The sequence below is a fragment of the Lutjanus erythropterus genome, chromosome 12, assembly GCF_056507025.1.
Source record: "Lutjanus erythropterus isolate fLutEry1 chromosome 12, fLutEry1.hap2, whole genome shotgun sequence".
Classification (NCBI taxonomy): domain Eukaryota; kingdom Metazoa; phylum Chordata; class Actinopteri; order Lutjaniformes; family Lutjanidae; genus Lutjanus; species Lutjanus erythropterus.
This window is the reverse complement of record NC_139328.1, coordinates 26,429,204-26,447,403: the sequence shown is the minus strand read 5'-3', so window position 1 is coordinate 26,447,403 and position 18,200 is coordinate 26,429,204. Positions and strand designations below refer to the sequence as shown.

At 40.1% G+C, this 18,200-nt stretch overlaps 1 protein-coding gene across 1 annotated transcript in view; it reads right to left on the bottom strand.

The window, feature by feature from the left end:
- Window positions 1–18,200, bottom strand: part of vipr2 (vasoactive intestinal peptide receptor 2) — a 78,541-nt gene that overhangs the window by 28,079 nt on the left and 32,262 nt on the right. The window contains exons 2-3 of the mRNA XM_084732208.1: window positions 13,915–14,020; window positions 5,537–5,650 (exon numbers count right to left, since the gene is read on the bottom strand). Of these exons, the coding sequence (XP_084588334.1) occupies window positions 5,537–5,650; window positions 13,915–14,020 (220 nt within the window). The remainder of the gene's footprint in view (window positions 1–5,536; window positions 5,651–13,914; window positions 14,021–18,200) is intronic.

The window sequence follows — 18,200 nt, the reverse complement described above, 5'->3', positions numbered from 1 at the left end:
AGTCATAATTTGGTCAGATTTAGTAAAAGGTCATTCAGTTCAGTAGTGACTGTTTCATTAGTGACAATTTTCAAGTGCTTTATTTTAGCTGGTATTCGTCAAATTACAGAATTTTAAATGACATGGAGTTTACTAAACTAACTTTACTAACTGGCCTTGTCGCACAATACATTGATAAAGTGCTAAGTAGCATGGAGAGTAACAAGTGAAGCTCAGTATCACTCAGTGTGTTTCAAATGAGAGCCACGTCCAGCAGGCAGTGAGCTCCTGAGAGACATTTTCTGGGTGTCCCAATGCCAGAATCGCCCCAGTGCATGGGAAGTTCATCTCCCTCGGAAATTCCCAGAATGCACTGTAAAAAGCATGGAGCGTCTCATGCTCACTGACTGGAAGTAATGTCACCACACTTCTGCCTCACTACGCTCTGAACAAACCCTCTTCACAGTGTCACAGCAGGGTAAACACAGCTGAAGCTAAGAGAACTTTGTAATGGCCGACAGTATTTATATGTAAGTGTGCCAGTTAACAAGAAGTGATATTAACACTGTTGGTATTCCTGCTTTGAGCTGTGTTTACTCTGCTGTGGAAAATCCCACATGGAGCAGTTCAGTAAAATGCCTGACCAAACCACATTTATAAATCTACATATTGTTTCAGCTTAATTATTTCTCTGGCCTTGCAGTTCATTCGTTTTGTCATGGTGTTTTTTAGCCTAAATTCTGGATGTAATATGAGAAATGACAAGGGAAAAAATGAGAGGAGGAAGAATTTATTTTATTTTGCATATACAGAATACAAAGTTATTTCTAAAACTTGTTGTTGTTCATCTTTTGAAGTAATTCATTCAACCAGAAGAGTTTGAAATGCATCCAAGCGTTAATGAATTCCAACCTATTATCTCATGTGGACAAAATTAACAGGACCTTTTCTTCCAGTTAACTTCTTCCATTTGCCACCTATTAGGCTTGAGCGAAGTAATTTGGCTTCAGTTACCATGATAAAGGTGAGCCTGCGAACACTGCAGACTACAAACTGGTCAGCGTAGTGCAGCATAATGAGTGTGTGGACTAAGTAGAGGAAAAAGTGAGCAGAGAAGTTGTCAGTCTGGCACTAGTATGTGTTGAGTGTGTGTTGTTTCCCAACCACAGGAAAAGCATTGATATGATGATCAGAGCCACTTACATTGAGATAGTACTATCTGCAGTGGAGTAGAGTGGAGTTGAACCGTTCTACAGAAGTTGTACATAAGTTTTACTCAAATATCACCATAATATTGTATAGCCCGGTAAAGTGTCAGAAAGGTGCGAAGCTACAAAAACATAGATTCTGCCCAAGTCTACCACCTGACTCCAGAAAGAAACTATATGTTGTTCAGTTGAGGCTGCATGTAATTACAACATTCATGCAATATTATATAACAATCTGTGTCTGCAACCTTGTTTGTTGTTGTAGTGATCCACCACACAATCAAAATCAAAGTTGGTTTCTTTGAACCACAATCTTTCACTTCCCTTTAATATCAACTAAACAGTAATCATACTGGAGGCATCACTGTTTGCATCAGTCATATGGTTTTTTAGGTTATAGGGGAGCTGCACAGAGCCGCATCCTCACTGAGATTGGCAATAATACCAATTCTAACACATTTCATGTTAATGAGGAGAAAATATCGCTGAGTGCAACAAAATAAAGTAAAAGCAAAGAAAAATAAGAAGTTTGAGGCAACTTTAAAGTGCTTTGTATTGATTTAGAGAAAAATACAATTATCTGTCCCAAATGTTGGTTATCTCCTTTTGGAAAAAATCCTAATCAATTTCTTGTTGTCTCAGCACTTTCAAAGGAAATAAAGTCTTTAGGATGGCTGGTGTTCAGCGCCCTGCTGATGCTGTGTGTCCATTTTACATAACAACTCTTTACAGTTTCTGGTAAATGCAGTAACTGTAGGCAGTTTGGATGATACGCAGACAGGGACGCCTCAGCATGAGCTCTGACTCTGAACAAGCCGCTCAGAGCGCTGCTTATGTAATGTTTAGTCATCAATGTAAATCAGAGCACGTCTGCCATCTGGTCACTGGCTGGAAGTGGATTCCCTGCTGGGGGAATTCTGCAGGGAATCCACAGCACACATTCGTACAGACAAGAAATGACTGAAGGTGGAAAGAGGAAAAAACAAGGAGAGAAAGCCTCATCAGTTTAAATCTGTATCAAAATAGTCTTTTCAGGTGATGGAGAAGATGTCTTAAGATATCCAAAGCCTGGATTAGGGTTAATAAATTTTATCATTCAGATCTCTCAGTTGAATATTAATGCCATTATTTGATTGTGTATTTTCTAATACACAATTTATATGACTTATATGGAGGACGAGCGAGTATGAAGCTTTACAACAAGACAGAAAACTAGAGAAAGGGCTAGAAATGTCTGGATTGTTAAGGGGCATTCCAGCAGCTCAGCTGGTCTAGCGTGCGCTCTGTGTACTCTGGTTTAAATCCAGCCTCCTGCCATTTGCTGTCCCCAATGTCTTCCACCCTTTTCCTGTCTATCTCCAGTACAACATTAGTGTAATACAATGCAAAAGCCCCCAGAATAAAAAAAAAAAGTTTGGATTCTTCAGAAGTCCATTAAGACACAACAATGTATGTTTACATGGGCTACCCCAATATTTAACATGATTAATACAATTATCAGTAAAGAAAAAATCTGTCATATTGTTAGTGTTTTTGTCATAATGTAATGTAACCTGTTGGTCGCCAGAAGTATAATTCCAATATGACATTTTGAGTTTTCCTTAAAAGGCTGTGAAATAAAAAGAGAAGACTTGGTATGTATTGTGACATCTACTAAAGGTGCAGCCTTTCCTGTCTCGTACAACATATTCTCACCCCACCTCATCGACTACAAGCTCTGCTTTGTCACCGCCCCTTGGCATCTCATACTAAGATGCTACTTTTTAAGAAGTAGTTAATGTCGTGAAACAGCTGCAGTTTGGGTAGGTTTAGGCAACAAAACTGCTCTGGTATGTTTAAGAAAAGGTGTTTGGAGTTACAATAAGTACGTTACATTGTATAAGTCACTTGATGTGAAGCAAAGATGAGATGAAAGGGACATGGCACATGTCAAAAGTCACATGATACAAACTTTTAATAACATTTTGGTTAAACTTGAGTCTCCTGGATGAAAGTCCTGACTTTGTTTGCGCCATCTATCAACCCACCTTGCATTTATATTACGCTGACAGCCTGGTGCGTCTCACACGGCCGCCAACAGGTTTTATGGGCTTGACAGAATGATTGTTTGGAGGTTGACATGACGGATCTCTATTTCTCATGCTTCCACACTAGAAAGCTGCATCACCACGACACATAGTTACTAGGGGTGTAACGATTCACTCATGCATCCAATTCATCAGACTTTAATGTGTTAGATACGAGTGCATCGGTTCAGATGGCCTGTATCGGTTAAAAGCTGAACGTGAATTGGAAGCACATCGTTGCAGCACCGGTGTATCGATACATCTCATTAGGACGCACATGTGTTTCGTTTTTAGCATCAATGAACTGCCTTTCCTCCGTATTCTCTCTTCCCCTGCCTCTGCCTGCACCGTTCTCGCTGGACGCCTGCTGCCGCGATCACACAAAACATCACTGGTCCTCCACACTAATCAAAACTACAGCAATTTTCATATGAAACAGAGCAGCAGATCATTTTACTGCAGAAATACTGGTTTAAAGTTTGTTCACAGTTTCTCATTTAGGCTACAGGATCTCATTTACACATGAGACTCATAATAAGATGTTAACACCACTGTAATGTCTTCTCCTCTCCATCTCTACTGTTACTATATTTAGTAAAACTATCAGGATTTCTTTTTGCAACTAATAGTACTCTACAAATGTAGCATTAGTTGAATCAAAGTGTAAAGATTCACACATTGCATTGTCTTGTCTTGCATCATATTGTATCGTACTGTCACAGTTCTGCAGGCCCAGTTTCCCTTGATCAGCTCCCTATTCTCCCAGTTTCCCTCCTGTCCCTCTGCCTCAGTAATTTTCCACTCTACCTGCTTCTGCTCCACTCTACCTGCCAGCCACTCCCACCTCATCAGCCCAGCTCTACCCACCTGCAAGCTCAGCCGCAGCTCATCCCCAATCAGCCCAGTATATAAACCTCTCCAGCACACACTCCTTGCCAGACTGTTCTTCAGTATTTCCCTAAGACTCTCCAGCCCTTATTCCCGGTTTGTTTTCCCCATTGCCTACCCTGCCCGTCTCTGACTCTCCTGCCTTGCCTGATTCCCAGGTATTCACCACAGCCTTCTGTCCCCGACCTTGAGATCTGTCTCAACGTTCCTGGTTTTTGCCTGCCTATAACTGTGGCTGCTTGGTGTGTCCGTCTGTCATCACAGTCTCATCCGGTCCTGTCTTGTCTGCCTGGTCCCTACTTCCCTGCTGCACTCTCCTCGTCTGCTCCTCTGCTTCGTCGGCCTGCTCTTCTGGTTTTGGATTCCTCGCCTTGTTGGCCTTGCATCCAGTAAACATCTCTCTGTCACTCCTGCCTGCGAGAGAACAGAACTGTTCGGGTCCAAGGGCTCACGTCTTCTCCCTCGGTTCGGCGTCCAGGTTTGGTTCAACCCATTCCTTGAGTCTGACACCCAGAGACTGTGTTTGGGCTCCTAGCCCGAAGAACAAACTGTTACCTGTGTTTTCTTGTCAGCTCAAGTTCCTGTTCTGCTTGTGTGAAAATAAAGATCATTACCAATTATCGTGGTTGTTCAGTGTGCTGCAATTGGATCCTAGATACACCTGTCACGTATCGTGACAGAGCCGAATAGAACCGAATCGTTGGCCATTGAAAAATTTTAAGATGCATCATTGAACATGTATCGAGTCGGTCTCAGTGAGATACACTCCTCTAATAGTTACTGATGCATATGTCATTAACACAGTCTGATCTGATTACTTGATGACTGTGTTAAAGATCTGATCTGAGAAACTAATCTGACTTCCTGACAAAACCTTCCTTCCTTTTCCCCGAGCACTTGAAGTTAACTTTAGGTTGGCTTGAAATCTGAGGTACAAAGTTTATTCTTGACATGTGATATGAGTTAAAGCTGCAAAATGGCCCTTGGGGTGAGACTGTTTCTATATTCAAGAATGAATTTTGAACCTCTTGAATTTTCTTGCTAGGAATATTAAACAATGACTTGTCTTTCTTTTTTAACATGAGTGTTTGTTTTTATCTGGTATTATGTCACGTAATCCCATCTTTATTCTCTTATTGTTCTAAATGTAGCACTTGAAGCAACTGAGCATATTTGAAGTCTGATGTAGTTGTATGATTATTGTAGTTGTTGAGTTGTATCCACATAGTTGAATGTCCTCATTGCAAGTTGCTTTGGAAATCTCCTGGACAATTTGTGACTATCCCTTATTCATGCGTCAACTTTGCTTTTGAGAAATGAAAAAACTGTACATTATAAAACAGAAAAAAGGCAAATTAGCAACTCATTATTAATTGTAAATGACTAAAAACCTACCATTTCTGCCAAATACAGTCTTGAGGACACGGGGACAGGGGATGGTGACGATCTCTCCAATCACAGCTCGCTCCCAGCATGCTATGCTGTCCCATTCTCCTTTGCATCCCAACTCTGTTAAAACCAAACATGGCTTCATGAGTACACTTTCACACAGAGTTATAAATGAAAGACACTGTCCTCTCCAGAAAAACAAAAGCATTAGTCACAGTGGGGGACAGGGGGCTGAAATCCATTCACAGGTTAAATGCTTGCATCTAAAACATGCTTGCTTGTCTACACATGAAACACACTGTTTCAATCGCAGCATCGTATAAACAAGTGTGTTCCTGCTGTTGTTAATTACACCTGGTCTGGTGTTTGTCAGTGTACCAGGCTGGAGGATCATCACAAGTTCATTCACTCTGTAGCTGATTTGTCACTAAACTGTGTCGCTGTGAGCCAGCCATGTTAATCTTTGTGTTGTTGGTCAAAACACACACGCGCACACACACCTGTGGGTGGTACTTTCTTATCGCTCTGTGAACTGTGTGTGGTCTTTGATTTACTCAACATCAAATACAGAGCTTCGGCACATATTGTACACCCATATACTACAGCAACAGACCACACAAAATAAACCCTCTCCCTACCTTCCTCCCAAATAAACTTAACTCAAATTTTCACTCAATTGACCCTTATGTAGATGTACAGTTGTATTAAAAATGTAAAATGATGGGATGGTTGTTTATTAACTTTTCAGCAACACAAACCTTAAGTGAAGACACCACGAGTGCACACAGTGGTTATCCTCACCCACATGTACGAGAGTGTACAGTCCACAGGTGTGACGGGCTAGTCTGCCTTCTGGGCTTTCTGACAGAAATAATTTTGTTAGCAGGTTTTTTGGTAGTATTGACCAAATGACTTGATAGATGACACTGGCATAATGTACGAGTTGTGTGAGAATTTTTAAACAGAAGTTTTAATTTAGTTTTTTCTATTTTAAAAATGGCTGCCATCAACTTCAGTCTTGATAGCATGTTTTGGATGGATTGATGTACCTGGTCGTCCTTCTGGTTAATCACCATGTAACAATGACATCAACTCAGCTAAGAACCAGCTCAAGTATCACCAGTTTTTGCAATCAGCGACTAGAAAATGCTAATTCTGATCTTCCAAATGCATAATTTTACTGAGTCTCGACCAGTTACGATCAGCATTCAAAAACCATGACAGGTCCTTGAGTATACAATCATAAATGTGCACAGAAAATTTTAGGCTGGTGAATTCAGTACTATACAAGATTAGCTGCTAGATTAGTTAAATATAACTCTCACACACGCACGCACACACACACACAAAACTCATAGTTCCCTCCAAGCTTACACCTGGCAGAGATAACAATTACTCCTAAAACAGGACCTGGAAGAAATAATTCTGCTCCTCATGAAGTATAGTGGATTTCTAACACACAGTCTTTCCTAAAGAGCATAGTAGACAAACTGCATATATGCAGGGGATTCAGACACTAACAGAACAGAACATAAAGGAGGAGTGGCCCTGAATAAATACTACACTCCCACCCACCCACCCTCCAGAAACAAACCAAACAAACCGTGTCCCAAAATAGCTCTCCCCGCTCTTCAGCATGAGCCTTAATGGGTGCAGAAGTGCTGATGGCAAACTGAACAGTCAACTAGGCTTTTTAGCGAAAGATCAGTAGAGACAGTGCTTGGTAAAATGTAGCCCTCATCTCCAACATCCCTGCTAAACAAACACAGCCAGCCACCGGGGCATCAGAGCATGAAAGAGAACAAAAAACTGAAATAAAAAGAAAGCTATTAGTGTCAACTTGTTAAAAAAAATAACATAGCCAGTGGAGGTAAGAGGCTAAAGAAACCAGTGATTTATTTTCCGTTTTTTCTTTGCATGTTTCTATTTTGGCTCCTATAGTAACTGGGTGAAAACCGCATACGATTAAACTCAGGTGACGACTTCATTATCCAGAGTGACAAGACTGAAGGATTGTTGTTTTGTCAGACTCCATGTTGCAGAGATCAAAGTTGGGACTTTGAGGTGCAAGAGATGCAGACATCTCAACACCAGCAGGACTAATTAGAAGCACCTCTCGCCTTTTCAGTTTCAGGTTTTGCAAAGATCTTAATCCACAGTGACACATCACAAGAACATGAAAACGGATAAATCTTTTTTTTTTTTTTCCTCCAAAGCACAAAACTGCAACACACCCAGCATCAGATGGTGATACAGACACTTTGTGATTGCTCCATACATGAGATTAGAACATAGTTGCTGAAAACGTGAAAACACTGAGAACTATGTAGAACTGAATTGTAAAGTGTTTAATGTGATTTTCAGGTCATTGTGGTGTTTGACACTGAGACGGCGGAGTGGACACGCCCCCAGCCTTTCAGAGCAAAGAAAACTGCTCATTTTTCATGATTTTGAGACCTAAATTTATGAACACACATTTATTTCTGCTTTGCAGTCACTTTAACATCACATATGTAAGAGACTGAGGACACGGGATGATTTGTTCTGATCTGCTGTCTGGATGAAAATGCCCTGACCTTTCACCTCCTTTCACTCGGCTGCCGATTATATTTTTAATGTAGGAAATGAAGCATATTCTTGTCTTAACCTTACTATAAATTGCCTCAGCAGAAAAAAAAAGCTAAATTCAGTGGATTAGACCATTGGAACAGTTTAATTAGAAGACTGGATAGAGAGTAAAAGTGCTGTTCAGACAAAGGGAGGAAAGAACATAAGGGAGAACCAAAGAAAAGAGAACAATCTACAAAGAGACATGAAGATGAGGAGAGGAAAAGATGGTAAAAAGAAGGTGGTTTGAAAAGGAAGAGTAAAAAAAGTGCAGAAATATAGAAGAAAAACAAGAAGCGGTGAAAGAGAGAGTGCAAGTGAGGACAAAAGAGGAGGAGAGTGAGAGAACAGATGTCTGCCGGGTAAAAATGGCCCCAAAACAAATCTGAAGTCATCAGTGCATGAGGAAAACTCCATCTACCCGCTAAGTGATCCATCCTTTCTCTGTGCACTTTCACAGAAACACTCAGGAACACATCAGAGGCCAGACCGCCATCTTTAAGCAGCGACGTACCAAATGCACAGCAGCACATATCTGCAGGGAAATCCTCCTTCTCTCCTCCTATTCTTTATTCACCATAAGGTTATGGCTCACTGAGCACGGTGCCCTTTTTCAGCATTCAGCCCTCATTCAATTTCATGCAGTTAGTTAAACAAACTGACTTCTTTTATGTGTACTCTATGACAGTATTCCATTAACCTTCTTAAACTGCAGACTCTTTTCTCTGGTACTTCAAGTGTTTCAATGGATGTTCTGCAGGCAAACTCCATTTTCAGTCCTGTTCAACATCCCAGATCTGTTTGTGGCTTCCAGCAAACACAACTGGCTGTAGTCAGTGGTGGGAAGCCAGTGAGAGATCATGAACTTGATACACACATCTAGTGATGACAATGTGAACCTCCTGCACCGTAATCTTTCTGGCAGGGGAAAAGAAGCAGCACGCCTGATTCAAAAGATCAGCGTGTCGTCAAGTCTCTACACAAGCATGATGATGACCTGCTTATTTGAATCAGGTGTGTTGGAGCAGAAACATCTAAAACATGCAGGGCACTGGGCCCTGAGGACCAGGACTGCTTTATTCCAGACCTTGAAAACAGTAGTTGACAAATCAATATCACCTCCAGATCCATTTAGTAGCAGTTCTGGAGCTTCTAACGTTCAAGAGTGAACTCTGAAACTCGACTCCAGTCCTGACTTGAACTTGGACTCAAAACACTTGAATAGCTTTGGTAGATTTCAACCATGAATAAATAATCTTGAGCTCTGTGCCGCTGAATGTGTAGAGGAAGGCACTGACACTTAAAGGTTGCGGGTTTGATCCCTGCTGGGACTGAGCAACTTAACTGTTTTGTATTAAAATGATCACCAGTGCTGCGGCATCAGACAAAGTCCTGACAGCCTCATCGGTCGTCTGATCTGGTAAAACAGCTCTGAGAGAGAAAAGCGGTCTTTGCAGCAGTTTATTTGCCTGCAGAGAATTTGAGCCGTGTTATTATTTTGCTCTACTTTGTGTCATTGAGCTTTAATTAACACAGCAGGGGGGAACTCAGCGTCCAGAGCTCACATCACTGCAGAGGAAAGTCAGGCTCGTTAACACTGCAGGGACACTCGGGAAAAATACAACTGTGTTTTAGGCTTCAATCTCGAGTCTCTGGAAGAAAAGAAATGTAGGATGAGATTGTTTTTCATGGGCCTTTCACTTCAGAGATAAGACCACCAGTTGTGTATTTGTATGTGCTCTTTAGAGGTGGATACAGACAAAACTTTAAGGAGGTAAAGGAAAAGTTCAAACAAATTGGATCTTATAATAAGTAAGACAGGCAGGTGGTCATATTTAAAAAATGTCGAGCCAATTCAATGCCGGGATAATTATGTGAGATGTGGGTTGCATCAGAAATGAGCCTTTCCTCTGAGGATAAAGCAGCAGCACATTTCATCTTCACAAGTTTCCTTCCAGACTTCTGAACATCTGTTAATTATATCTGAAGACTTCATTGAAGCCACTAATGACTATCGCTGACTTTATCAGCTATCCGAGATGATTTGGAGCACAATGTCCCATGTTCTAATCCAAAATGATCTCATTTAAGAGACTAAAATGTGAAATAAATTGCTGAGTTTACAAGTGTTGTTATTATTAAACTACGGCTAAAAAGTGCACATGACTGATTCATGATGAAATTGTTCTTCTGTATAATTGTTTGATTTGAGCTGTTCATTACCTAAAAGACAAATAATAAATAAATGGAGGCGATTTTAAATGAAGAAGCAAGAAAACAAAGTGCAGTTAGAGAGAATGCAATTTTGTCATTTGTACAGGACAACCACAGCAAGGGGCGTGGCCTCATGACAATAATACCAATCAGCAGAGTGAGTGAGTGGTTTGGTTTGACTCATGTCGACTCGGCATATTCGCCCAGCACTGCAGGGATTTGCAAACAGGGCTGCTCGTTTGAAGGTGTGTCTCATGACTAAAGTCGAGCAGCTATAAAAAAATAAATAAATAAAACACACTGTATTTCCCATAAATTATTCACAATAAAAATCTTATGTTATTGTGTTATTATGAAGGGGGTCATCTGGGGGTCATCAGTGGTTGGCCGCTGGTTGGCCTCGAGGCATCTAGCAGTGAATGTAGAGACTGCAGTCTCCCTGCCTCACTCTCCCCTTCCAAGCGTGTAGGAGAACCCACCGTGGGCAAAAAACACAAAGGGCACTATTCAGAGCCAGTGTTTGGTTTGTCTCTTCTAGGCTACTGTATAAAACATAGCAGTGCAACATGGCGGCCTCCAAGGACCCGCTCACTCCATTTTGAGAATTTTGTAATCATTTATTTATTCAGCAAGAATTGTCTGGTGAACATACCGAAGACCAGGTGCAAGTCATGGTAATATGACATATTGAAGAGAAGATGACAGTTGGCATGTGTGGTTGAAATACCAGTGATACAAGTTAATGGAGGTTTGTGTGCAGTCATTTTCTCTTTAATTTAAAATTGTCACGGTGTGCAGTGTTATATTACTCCCCTTCCGTCCAGCATACCAAGTAAAGTTCCACTCTGCAAAACTAAAATACCAGCATTTAAAAAAAATATTTAAAAAAAATTCAGGGCCGAGGCCACTTACACTGACTATATCTGCACTTCAGCTGGAGGAGCTGCACAGAAACACAGGAAATGGTTATTTATTATGTGCAAAGAACACCATTTGTTTTTGTCCTTGGAATCAGAATGCTGTGTATTAGGAACAGAGAAGCTATAGTTAAGTTTTTTTTTCCAGCCTTCAATAGAATCCAAATAAAAGCAAAATATTTCAGTGAAAGGATTTTTTTTTTTTTATCAAAGATGGTCCAGACATGTGCCTGCACACTGAAGGCTGCTTTTATACAGTGAGAAACGATGAATATCACAGCAGGTTTCTGAAACAGACAGGATTTGTGTGTGTATGTTTAATATTAGTTTTCTGTTGTTTTTTTCCTTAATGTGGACAGGTAATCTCATATTTCAACATGAGACATAATCTGATTAGTCAACTCAGCAGGTCAAATCAGGTGCTTTTCATATCCAGATTTAGTCCAGGTATGATTTATTTAGAATATGTTCCCAGCTACATCACACAGGTTTGCAGTATCCTGCCGGTATCAGTTCAATAAGAGAAAGTAACCTGAACAGGAATCTGCTGGTTTTTCATTTTGTGCAGAATAAAAAGGCTGGACAGAATACAGAGATGGAATTAAACTGAAATGTGAAAGCTGCTCACGTCCTCACATGGTAGAGGTATGAATATATGCAGAGTGAATGTATACGAGAAGGAAACGTCATACCTTACACATTTTTACACCAGCTTTCAGCCTACAGACTCTACTGTGGTCCACCGTTTTAAAAGGTATCTGTGTATTTTTTAATCTGAACCCCTATTTTCACATGTTTTGTGACTAATTGAGACAACATTTTTTGAAATTGGTCCAGTGTCGAGCGATACAGCTGCAGGTGGCAGCCACAAAAATGTCTTCAATATAATCCACATCCTTAAGGGCAACTGCACCTGTCTATGTCCACTTAAAGTGCTTGTTTTACTGACAGGCTCAGATTTTTATTATTAGTCTCTGACAACATTATGGAGAGGATCCCTACAGAGATAGACCTTTGTGTTAAAGATTGAGATACGTTTGGTTAACCAGAAACAGCTGTTTTATTGCTCTCGCCAAACTAACCAGGCTCAGTTTACAGATACAGCTATTTAATTATTGTCATTGACATATACTTGACAGAAACAAAACAGAACCAACCAAAACCATCTTGGTTCATCTTTCCACTCTTTCAACAATCATCAGCTCTGATTTGGTTGAAATAGACCCTTACTTAACTGCATTATATATAAAACATATCAGGAGAGGAGTAAGATGGATGGACATCAGAGAAGCAGTGGGTAGAAATGGCATGTATACAGCCAGAATATATTAACATCTAACTCAGGGATTTAAAAGTTTATTTCATACAAGCCCAAGTTAGTGATTGCTGGAACAGTGGAAAGAGGAAATGAAGTTTTTTAGAGTTTTATTTTGTTTCTGTCGAGTTGGAATGAAGTGTGATTTTATGATGATAAAATTACTGTTTCTGTGAAGTCTTGTGGCTTTGGCAAGAGCAATAAAACAGTATAAATGGTCTAACAAAAAAGAAGCAAGAAGAAGAAACAAAAAGCTTTATCTCTGTAGGGATCATTTCTGTAATGTTGTTAAGTTCACACTTAACTAGCTCAAAGTTCAGTTCATACAGTATAAAATTAACTAGTTCATGTTCATAATGTACAGTTTTGAATTATTCATGTTTAGATTACCTATATCTATAGTTACTGGAGAATGATTTACACTACAGCTGATGCCAAACTCGAACACCAACATACTGTTGAAATTTCCAACTTTCTGGTTCAAACTGAACACACCATGAGAACAGCACTGAGATCAAAAGGGATACGAGATCTATCTGTCTGTTTCTCACTGTAACAGACTCCAGTCTGCAGTGTAGTTCATATATACACTCCATCCTACTTGATCAACTAAAGTTTTTATACATGTCAACATTTCTGTACTGTATTGGATGTACTTTGACAACAGTCCATGAGGATTACATTATGGACTGTTTTGTGGCTGACAGTTGCGCTGGTCTTCAAACCAATTAAAAAAAAAATCTCCATTAGTCACTCAGACATTAAAAAAAAAAAGAAAATAGAGTCTTGTTCTCTTGTTGTTGCTAGACGTAACGTGGTGTCTAGTCTCGCACAACCAGACCTCTCTCCACGGTGCTCAGCAACGGAGAAAGGTCTGGTTCCACACATACACATTCTGCTATGGGGTAAAAAAATGCTCTAACTTGTTTGCATTGCTTTAAACCAATCACAGCTGTCTTGGGTGGCACTAAGCCAGGGATGCAGCGATGATGCTGCTGTGAAACAGTGTTGAGGTGAATTTGTTTTAGTGGAACACTTACACGACAGGAGGTGAGTCATTAGAATAACTACGTCACTGCAAAAGAAAAGGTAACAGCTGTTAGCTTGTTCACATCCGTACTATTAGTGTCCCAGGCTCTAATTTGTTTGTTAATTTTCAGTGTGTAGGTTGCAGCTCGGAGGTTGTTCTTGTTTCCCAGGGACTTTGAAAATATAAATAGCGGACGCCTTGATGCTGCTTGAAACAAACAACCAGACTTAGACAAAGAAGTGTACATCTGGTGACTCAGATTGTGTAGTGTCTAACTGTACTTTCATTGAGGTAGTGTGACCTTTATTGCTGCTAGCGGCCTCCTCCTCCCTCAGCCTCCTCAGACACTCTGCCTGGTCTCTCTCCACCTCCAACAAGAAGTTACAGGTTGGATGTCGCCCGTCAACCTGTAGAGGAAGAGGTAAAAAAAAAAATTAGATTGATATGTTAAATTTGTACAAAGTCGGGTTTGGAGCTATTCCAATGTTAGATATTGTGACAGTATTTTAGGGATGAACATTTCCTTTCATGAGGATTTTAAACAGCGAAAGAAAGATTATTTCCCATGTGGATTTGACCAAGCAGGTGGAAATATTTGCTGTCTATTTCATCAGTAAATAACCTCAGAAATTGGTGTCACACGGCTCTGACATGAAAAACACAGATTGAAGTGCGGCAATCCAGCCGTCCCTCTCTCCAGCAACGTTTTTCAGCTCCTTGTGGGAGATCCAGAGGCGAGTGCTGCAGCATGTTCTGGGTCTACTCCATGGTCCCCTACCATTTGGACGTGCCCAGAAAACCTCTAAAGACACCCGGGAGGCCTTCTCATCAGATGCCCAAACCATCTCAACTGGCTCCTGTCGAGTCTTTCCTTTCCAAGAGGAAACTCTTTTTTTCAACCCAAAGCTCATGAGGCTCACACATAATCTGTGCCTGCAGAATTCTGGAAACATATCTGCAGGCTTTACACAAATACAGACACTGCTTGTAATATCCATGTTAACTCATGTTAACAAACACTTTACCAGTTATTTATGCATGTATTTGTTATGTGTTGAACCTGGAGATGAACAAATGGCTAATAGTTCTGCAAATTAATTTTTGCTGCTCCATATTGAACCTTGCATTTTAGTGTCCACATGTCCTGCATCTTACACTGGTTGACTTTTTAAATATGTGTTCACATTTTGTTTTGAACTGTTTGTGATGGAATAAAATCTCCAATTTAAAGGTTCAATTACAGTCAGTCAGTTTTTTATATATATTGTGCATGCTTTTTTTTGCTGAAAAACAATCTTTGTTATCTTAAAAGACTACTCTTTCACATTACAAGCAAAAAATATGCAGATATCAGCAGATTTAGATCAGTGCTTAAAAATGTAAAAAGTATCTTTGGATTCGTTCGGCACTGACAGAAAATCAACCCACTGGTCCAACCCATGCTCCATTTCACCCTCACTTGGGACCAAGACCCCAAGATACTTGAAATCCTAGACTTGGGACCACGGGCACCCACTTGGGTTTAACCTTGGAGGGCAAAATATGTGTGGTGGGAAGTAGGGATTAATATTTTTCCTGAAAATGAGACATTTCTACTCTCTCTGGAAAAGAGGCACACTAAATTCCCTTGTTTTTAAGGTACAGTTTTGGCTATGGTCAAAACAAGGTCATATTTCAAGCAACACCATATGTAACAATGAGACATAACCACTTTAGTGTTATTAATAGTTACTGAAGCAGAACAACAGCCTTTCAATATTAATCAACATTATAATGAACATAAATATAAACTGCGCTTGTGCAAAGTGGTGTATAGGACACAGCTGAGAAGCAGCAGGGGCCTCTTTTGGGTTTAATAAATTATATGTCATCAGATTTGTGCACAGACCTTCATACTTGCAGATACCTGATCCAACTTTTTAGACAATATCAGTATCAGTCGTATTTTCCAATACGACTAATTCTATCAGAACAACCCTAATCCCAAATCTTCGACTGTAAACCACCCCAGTGCTTGTTAAAGGATATCTTTTTTCAAGATGTATTTAGCACTATTAATATTACCTTGTTGTACTGACCAGTTAAGGGTTCTGATTAAATATCTAGGCTTTTTCCATAGTCAACTCTCTTTTCCTACAAAAATTATGTGCAGGATGTGTGTCAGTGGTATTTAATGCTGCCATGTAAAGTGATCTGTCCCAATTTATAGTCATTAGAGTGAAAATGATGTTTGCAACACTTAAGCCTCAGCTGATATTTAAGCCGAAAAATTAAGGCCCTGTCCACATATAGATGGGTATTTTTTAAAAACATAGATTTTTCAATACATTCACACACTATACATGAAATACTCCATGTAAATGTTAGTTCATTTATTTACCATTTTGTTTGTCCATATTTTGTTTGTATTATTTTTAAAGGTTACTGGTGGATGGAAGTATTTCAAGCTGATCCACGGGGAAAGTCAAGGTTATGATTGACGGATGAATACAGGGTCAAGATAAGCTGCTTAAACCAACCAGCCAACATTCCCTCTTTGTGTGTGTGTGAGTGTGTGTGAGTGTGTGTGAGTGTGTGTGTGTGTGTGTGTGTGTGTGTGTGTGTGTGTGTGTGTGTGTGTGTGTGTGTTTATAAAACCAGGAGAAGCAGATGAATTACAAGTGTTGCCACATATAGTAAATCTTTCAGAGAAAACTCTGAGACCCAAACAACAAACCATCCTTTTAATATTAACATCAGCATGTGTGTGTGTGTGTGTGTGTGTGTGTGTGTGTGTGTTTTAGCATAAGTTAAAGCCATGGCCATTATCACACAACATATGCAGAGTGTGTGTATGTGTGTTAAAGAAAAATAAGCCTGTGATCTGATTCCTGCGGTAATACAGACTCGTATAAACGCTGCAGCCGTCTGGTTACATCATTGTTGTTGCTACATGAGTAATATTCTGATGTCACTGGCACAGACACCAGAAACAACGTGTAAACACCACTGTGGCTTTAGTTGTTTCCAGATGGATTAATGCTTCTAAAATCTAAAGTCTGAATCATCTGATGTAACAGTAACTTCTGCATTCCCTACAGCAGGTTTTCAAAAACACAAACTTTAAAAAAATCTTTGCAGAAACAGTGAGGAAACTATAACATATCACAAATGCAAGGACAACTTTTAGAAGCTGAATGACTTTATAGTTTGTAGTTTTGTCGTTGTTATTTGTTATGATTTCTTACCAGTTTACAGCATTTATTAACCAATGTGATTGCTGATATCTCAGGGGAACTGACATCTGCTCTAAAGACAAAGACGCCAACTCAACTAGAATCCAGTTTATATTCATTTTCTGGCTTCACTAATCAATAAACAATGAATCAAAAGATTAAGTGTTGATAATGGAATCACTGCAATCAGCTAGAGCTACAGGTCATCCTCACTGTGCTCAGTATGACATGATTTGCCCACCGCTGGTTCACATCCTACCAGTCAAGGAGTATATTAGAGGGTGATCAGTCCAGTTTATACTCATGGTATTCCTCAAGGGTCAGTGTCCGGTCCCCTTCTCTTCTCAGTACACAGCACCTCCCTTGGCGCAATAATCCATTACCAGGGTTTCTCATGCCACTGCTTTGTTGAAGATACCCAGCTCTGCCTGTCGTTCCCTCTGGATGACCACAGTCTCTGCTCAGATCATGCCTCACCAGTATCTTGAAATGAATGAAAAATGCCACCTTCAACTTAACCTCTCCAAGACTGAGCTCCTTCATGTCCCAGCAAGTGCCATTATACAACAAGAGATCAGTATCCAACTCAAATCAACCCAGCTCACACCTACAAACTCTGCAGGAACAGGTCATGCTGATTTTCTCTGTATAACATCAAGAGGATCATACCCTACCTTTCTGTGCATGCAGCACAACTCCTGGTACAGGCTCTCGTGATATAACGCATTGACTACTGCAACTCCCTACAGGCAGGCCTCACTGCATGTACATTCAAACTTCTGCAGATGATCCAGATTGCGGCAGCTCTTTCTGCACTATATGCATTGCACTGCCTGTGGGTACCTATGTCCTATCAGAGTTAAATTTTGCTTTAAGGCACTTACTCATGTTGTTCTCGCCTGACTAGATCCTTGCTTGTGTTGTATCAGCTCTCAGATGTATGTCATTTGGGATAAAAGCATCTGCCAAATGAAATTGAAAATTCTAAGTGTTATGTAAATGGAATCACTTATTGGGGCAAACCCAAAGATACTTCAACTCATTTGGTCACCCCATATGGCTTGTTTAAGCATCATCTGTGTCCACAGAATGAGTAAGAGCTGCTGCTCAGCTAACCCTGCTGCACAAGAGGTGCTGCACACATACCTGCATGAATATATAAGTAATCGCACTTTTTGGGCTGACTGTAGCCAGTTGAAAAATTTTCACATATCACCCAAATGCTAACATTGCTACTAGACATGTAAATGAGCAACTGATTGCTATCTTGATCACTCCTTCAAAAGTAATGTCAGATGTTAGGTTTACATTGTTCCCCCCAAGTGGCCTGACAATATACACATTATTAAAATTATGATGCATCAACCTATTT